Source organism: Mustela lutreola, chromosome 10 (genome assembly GCF_030435805.1).
Source record: "Mustela lutreola isolate mMusLut2 chromosome 10, mMusLut2.pri, whole genome shotgun sequence".
Classification (NCBI taxonomy): domain Eukaryota; kingdom Metazoa; phylum Chordata; class Mammalia; order Carnivora; family Mustelidae; genus Mustela; species Mustela lutreola.
This window is the reverse complement of record NC_081299.1, coordinates 16,289,382-16,295,777: the sequence shown is the minus strand read 5'-3', so window position 1 is coordinate 16,295,777 and position 6,396 is coordinate 16,289,382. Positions and strand designations below refer to the sequence as shown.

General features: G+C 55.9%; 1 protein-coding gene across 4 annotated transcripts; it reads right to left on the bottom strand.

Moving 5' to 3' along the window:
• Nucleotides 1-1,035: 1,035 nt before the first annotated feature.
• Nucleotides 1,036-6,396, bottom strand: C1QB (complement C1q B chain). Of its 4 annotated transcripts, none has more exons than XM_059137020.1 (4): nucleotides 6,238-6,387; nucleotides 5,566-5,700; nucleotides 2,922-3,119; nucleotides 1,036-1,761 (listed from the first exon to the last, which is right to left on the bottom strand). In XM_059137020.1, exons 3-4 carry the CDS (start codon nucleotides 3,094-3,096, stop codon nucleotides 1,187-1,189), a joined length of 750 nt encoding a protein of 249 aa, XP_058993003.1. In that variant the 5' UTR covers nucleotides 3,097-3,119; nucleotides 5,566-5,700; nucleotides 6,238-6,387; the 3' UTR covers nucleotides 1,036-1,186. The 4 variants fall into 4 exon arrangements, with proteins under 4 accessions (XP_058993003.1, XP_058993004.1, XP_058993002.1 ...); XM_059137021.1 differs by lacking the exon at nucleotides 5,566-5,700 and adding an exon at nucleotides 3,209-3,294 and having other exon boundaries at nucleotides 6,238-6,382; XM_059137019.1 differs by lacking the exon at nucleotides 5,566-5,700 and having other exon boundaries at nucleotides 6,238-6,396.

Genomic DNA, 6,396 nt, shown 5'->3' with positions numbered 1-6,396 from the left:
GGAGAATCAAGAGGGGAAGGGTCTTGATTTCACAGTCAGTTTAGATGTTACAGGAAGACCCTTTGATCCCTTGGGCAGGGGGATGTGATGTTATAAGCAGAAAAACTCTGTAAGTGGGGCGCCTGGATGGCCCAGTCGATGAAGACTCTGACTCTTGATTTTGGCTTAGGTCACCATCTCAGGGTTGTGGGATGGAGCCCTGCATCAGGCTCCGTGCTCAGTTTGGGGTCTGCTGGAGATTCTCTCTCCCTCTGTCTCTGCCCCTCCCCATACTTGCATGCTCTCTTTCCCTCACTCTCAAATAAAGATTCAAAAGAAATCTTAAAAAAAGAAAGGAAAGGAAAGGAAAGAAAAGAAAAGAAAAGAGAAAAGAAAAGAAAAGACAAAACCTTTGTAGTGTGTGGGTGGCTCAGTGGGTTAAGCCTCTGCCTTCGGCTCAGGTCATGATCTCAGGGTCCTGGGATTGAACCCGGAATCAGGCTCTCTGATCAGCGGAGAGCCTGCTCCCCGCCCCCTGCCTGCCTCTCTGCCTACTTGTGATCTCTGTCTGTCTGTCAAATAAATAAAACCTTAAAAAACAAAAACAAAAACAAACAAACAAAACAACCTTTGTAGTGTCCAGCCTCAGTACATTGCCTTGAAAGGGGTCTCAAGTCATCAGTGGGCCGACCCAGTTCTCCCTGTGGAATGAAGGACAATCCCTTCGTCCGCTTGATCCTCAGTCTTCTCTATAAACTGGGCATGATGTACCCTATCTCCCCCCATGAGTGTGAGGCTTAATGAGACAATGAAAGGGTCTAATCCAGCGCTTGGAACACGGTAGGTGCTCAGTAGCCGGTGTTCCCTCCCCATCTCCCACTGTGTGGCTGTCACAGAGCTGGGCAGTCTGGTTCTCCATTCACCTTCTAACAGATGGAGTTTTTGCTTTCAGAGCTCATTCACTCATTCATTCATTCAACCAGCGTTCAAGCAGCACTTCAGAGCACCTACTGTGTGCTAGATATTGGGGGACAAAGTTGAATTAGACCACTGTCCTTTGGCCTTGGAAAGTTTATTTGCTCATTCCTTCAGCAACATCCACGGAGCCCTACTGTGCGTTTCGGTCTGGTGGGGGTGGGGATGGGGGTCCAAGTGAGCCTTGCTGGCAGGGGTAAGGGATGGGGAGGGAGCCAGCCAGCCCCACAGCTCACACCTCTGCGTCTGGGAAGAGCAAGAACCCAGAGAAGATGCTATTGGCACCTTCCAAGCCCAGCAGGGCGTTCTTGTCTGTGGCCTGCAGAAACACGTTCTCCCCCTCGCTCAGCTTGAGGACCACACCGCCCGTGGTGACCTGGAAGGTGTTCTGGGCGTAGTCGCAGAAGGTGACCACCTTCTCCATGCGCTCCCGGCCCCGGATGAGGTTCACGCACAGGTTCCCTCGCGAGCTGGCGTGGTAGGCGAAGTAGTAGATGCCGGGCACGGTGCAGGTGAACTTGCCGCTGCGGGGTTCGTAGTTGCGGTTCTCGTTGGTGATCACGTGGTCGAAGCGGATGGGCTGCTCCCGCCGCAGGACGCTGTTGATGGTCCTCGTGGCAGAGAAGGCGATTTTCTGTGTGGCCCTATAGTCCCCTGACTCGCCCTTGGGGCCACGGGGTCCGGGGGGGCCTGGGGAACCTTTGGGACCAATGGGGCCCTTGGGGCCTACTTTGCCTGGTTTCCCAGGCATCCCTGGGTCTCCCTTCTCCCCAAACTCGCCATGGTCTCCAGCCAGCCCTGGCAGCCCTGGAAAAGCAGAGACAAGAGACATGATGGGCCAGGGATCGCTGAGTACCCAAAGAAGGAGCCCCCGGGCTAGGAGTCCAGGAGCGTGGCTGTGTAACTTCTGCCATGTCCCTGCTCCTCTCTGGGCCCCAGCTTGCTGTGTGTGGAAGGGGGGGTGGTCTCCTCCCAGCCCCGCTTTCCCCGTAGCAATGGGACCTGACACCCAAGGAGTGGACAGTGGTGTCTCCTTAGGGAGGGTGCTGGGCCTGCTGTCCTCACCAGCTCATACAGGCTCCCCTGTTCCAGCCTGGAGCCGGAGAATGAATTTTCAGCCCACATACTCTCCCTCCTCACTCCCCCCTCAGGGTAGACATCTTTAATCAATCCCGACATTCCTTTCACTGGAGCCTAGAACTGAATCTTGGAAACCTTCTCATGCCCTCCATGTGGCCGCTACCCGTCTGTCTGGCACAGTGCGAGACAAAACCTCTTTTCCAGGGAAGGGGCAGAGTATCGTGGCTGAGAGCATGGGCCCAGGGGACAGACAGATGTCCTGCGACATCTGCCATTATTAGTCATGTGCCCTTGATGGAGTCACACTCTCTGGGGCTCAGCTTCCTCCGCTGTAAAATGGGCTCATGAGGATACTTTGTGGGATTTCGAGGGTCACTTGGGGATTGTGTGAGGACAAAAGTTGGTTTTGGTTAAATGAACGAACAAACGAACATTTTCCAGGGGGTTTTCTTGGGGGGAAGTCTCATTTGAACCCTGTGACAACCCTGAAAAGAATCTGCCCACATGTTATAGGTAAAGAAACTGCATTTCAGGGAGGGGAAGCCACCCCACCGGGAGGCAGCCCGGGAGTGCGTGTCTGCCGCGGAGCTCTCTGTCTGCCTGGACTTAGGGGTGAGAGAGCCACGGTCTGATCTCAGCCTCGATATGGACGTGGCTCCCTCAGGCAATTCAGTAGTCCTTCTGGACATCAGTTTTCCGGGCTGTAAAACGGGAATCGGAATTCCCTCTTCTCAAAGTCATTGCGGGGCGGAGGAGAAGGGGGTGCTTGGCAAGCTGATGGATTTGCAAGTGCTTTTGCGATCTCTTGGGTCAGCCGCTGTGACCGGGGAGGCAGGAGATGGGGCCTTGCTCAACGACACGAATGTATCCCCCAAAGCGGGCAGTACCTTTCTCTCCCTTTGTCCCTGGGGTCCCAGGTTTGCCGTTAGAGCCTGGTGCACCAGGGATGCCCGGGATGCCAGGGATGGCCGCGTGTCCAGTACAGCTGCTCTGGGCCCAGGAGGCGCCCGACAGACTCAGGAGCAGCAGCAGCACCAGAACGCAGCCCCTCGGGGCCGTCATCACCACTCCGTCTCAGCTACCGCCTGCGGGAGGACAAGAAGATGGAGTGGGTTATTGCCAGGGCGACTTGCACCATGTGTGCCATCATTCATTCACTCCTTCCCATACTCACTGAGTGTGTCCTTTCCACCAAGCCAGACCCTGTGCAGGGTGCTGGGGTGACACAGCAAAGGCTCCTGCTTGCATGGAGCTGGCAGCCTTAGGAGAAGGCGGATGATAACCAGGTCAACAGAGAAGTCCATGGAAGCAGGGAGAGTCTGCAGAGTGCTCTGCAGGAAACGCAGGGGTGCTGGGAGGGAGAGGGAGAGCCACGGGGGTTGAGGGGCAGGTGGATGGTTTTCTGGGTTGGGAGTGGGCAGGCGGCATCTCTGGGAGGGGTGTTCGGGCTGACAGCTGGAGGTTCAGCAAGGACTGGGGCAAGAATGTTCCAGGAGGAAAGGAAGCAGGGGCAAAGACCCAGAGGCAGGACAGCTCCTGGAGCATCGAGGACCCTGTAGGGAGGCCAGTGTGGCTGGAGGGGCATGAGGGGTCAGCGGAACCGGACGTCAGAGCTGTGGTTCTCTGGCTTTGGATTTTCTTGCAAGCGTTCTCATTCAAGAGAGCTTCTGAGTTCAGGGAGCCAGTGCTGTTTCCAGAGCGGGCCACTTTACACCCTCAGAGCACAGCCTGGAGGAAGCTGTTATTTTTATACCAAAGAGGACCTGGTGGCTCTGGGAGGCCGCAACACTTGCTCAGGGTCATACAGAAAGGACTATAGCCAGTACTCAAACCCAGGCCTGTCTGCCTCTCAAGCCAGTATGCCTGCTGGCACAGCAGGCCATCTCTGCAGATGAAATATCCTCAGGTCCCTCCAAAGGCTGGGGGAGGAGGGAAACACTGGCCCCTTCTGAATCCCAGAGAACTAGGAAGAACTGTGCTGTCTTGATCTGGTCAGCACAGCCAACCCCCCATAGCATCAATTCTCAAGACAGAAGGGAACTTAAAACTCATCAGATCCACTGTTGCTTTACAAAATTGAGGGGACAGGGGCACCTGGGTGGTGCTGTCGGTTAGGCACCTGACTCTTGGTTTTGGCTCAGATTGTGATCTTGGAGTTGTGAGCCCATGTCAGGCTCTGGGCTCAGTGTGGAGTCTGCTTGAGATTCTCTCTCCCTCTCCCTCTGCCCCTCCTGCTCATGCTTACTCTCTCTCTCTAAAATAAATAAATCTTTTAAAAAATTGATGGTCATTCACATAATAAAAATTAAACCTAAATTGTTTATCTTTGCATGAGACCAGTTCCCATTCTTCCTGGAGGTTTTACAGCATGACGGATTGGACCACTTCAGTAACCCACACATTGGGCACTTAGCCAGGCTCTGGGCCAAACATGATACATGCCGCTGTCTCATTGCATGTGGTCCTCCACACAGCCCCCATCCACCCCCAGGGAGGCACCCGGCTTTCTCCTTCTCCAGATGGGGAGACTGGGTATTTGAGAGGGTGGGACCCCCATCAAGGTCACAAGGCCACTTTGGGGCTGGGATTCCTACCCATGTCTTTTGCATCTTCAACCTCACAGCATGTTCTGTTAAGAGGCTGCTGAGCCTGGTGGTTCGAACGTGGGCTTCGGAGCCAGACGGGCTGATGGGGCTAAGTATGGTGGCATTTGGAGCAGCGCGGGGTATGGCACTCAGTGGAGGCGTCTGTCCTTACTGCTCCTGCTGCTGTAGCAGGGTCTGTGTCAGGGGCGGTGGTGAGGGACCCCTGATGACTGCCAGGGACCCACTCAGTCCTCTGCCTCTCCCAGGTAAGGGCCTCAGGCAAATCGCTTCTCTCTGGCGTGTTTCCCCTTCCACGAAATGGGGATAATACTAACCTCTGGCACGTAGGATTCGCGGGAGGACGGATGAGGTAGGACCTGGCATGGAGGAAAGGCTGAACGAATAGTAGCTGTTTCTGTATTATCCCCATCATCTACGAACCCCCGGATATGATAGAGGATGGTTGGAAAAGTATAAAACAGAATCCAGCCCCTTTGGGAGATGGGGCTCGGGGAAAGGAGGTCTCAGGGGGATGTCGCGCAGGGGTGGAGAGCTCTAATCTGACGGGGGCGGGGCATGAGGGCAGTGGTCCCAGACCCACCATGAGACTCAGGCTTGCTGGGGAAGCAGGAAGTAGGGTGGAGGGAGAGGGGAAGATCCGGGTTCTGGCTCATCTCAGGGGCCACTGAGTCTCAGATCTGGGCAAGGACCTAGGACTCACCTGGTCTGATCCCTCTCCCCGCCATGTGTCACCACCGCCAGCCTTGCCCCTCACATCTTTTCCGTGTCAGCAGTTCTCCCAAATCCTTCCAGCCCCCAACAGTCCCTTCCCCGCCCCCAGCTTGGAATCAGGCCAACTGGACTTACACTGCCCCTTGGCTGCCCGCTCACTGCATGACCTCAGGCAAGGACCTTAACCTCCCTGGACCTCTTAAGCTAATTTTACCTGTCAGGGCAGAGGATTCCGTGAGATGGAGTCTGAGAGGAACGCGGTCTCTCGTGGGGTGTGTGGTCCCACCCCCTCCTTGACAAACAGGGTTCGCTTCACTCAGGGCTAACTACTCACTGCTCGCCACTCCCCCTACGAGTCAAATTTGTTCCTTGAAAGAGTCAGGCTGAGTTTTCTTAGCAGACGGGGAGGAAATGAGAGAAGGTAGGTGTTGGAGAAATGCTGGGCTAGGCGGAGGGGGACCTGGGTTCTAATTTCATCTCTGCCTCTGACATATCCCGAACCAGGTCAAGCCTGACCTCCTTTGGGGCTCTCAGTGCCCCTAGAATGTTCTATTATTCCCAGAGAGGGTCCAAGCTGAGAGAGGTTTCCTGCCTCACCCCAGGTCACCGGCATCTAAGAGACAGAAGCGGGACTCAGCTCGAGTCTTACCGACTCCAAAGCTCTTATGTGGGTGCCTCCCATCACTCAGGGCTAGCCGTAGACCCCCAAGCGCGCCCCCAGGGAGTTTGACTCCCCGGGGTCAGGGGTTGGGCCCAGGGATCCACACAGTTATTTGCCCCTGGTGGCTGTGAGGCAGGGGACGCAAGGGGTCCCCTTTGGAACTCATTACCCTCTGCCATATGGGTCCTGCTGCTGCTCCCCCCAGGCACCAAGCCCCAACCTCACCTGGGAACCTGGAGTCCGGTGATGCCGCTGGGCTGGGCAGCAGTGGGACCAGGACCTAGGCGCCTGCTGCTCTCAGGCTGAAGCGGAAGTTCCAGTCCCCAGAGACAGGAAGGGCCTTCCCCTGACGGCCCCCTCCCCTGGGCCCAGCAGGACAGCACC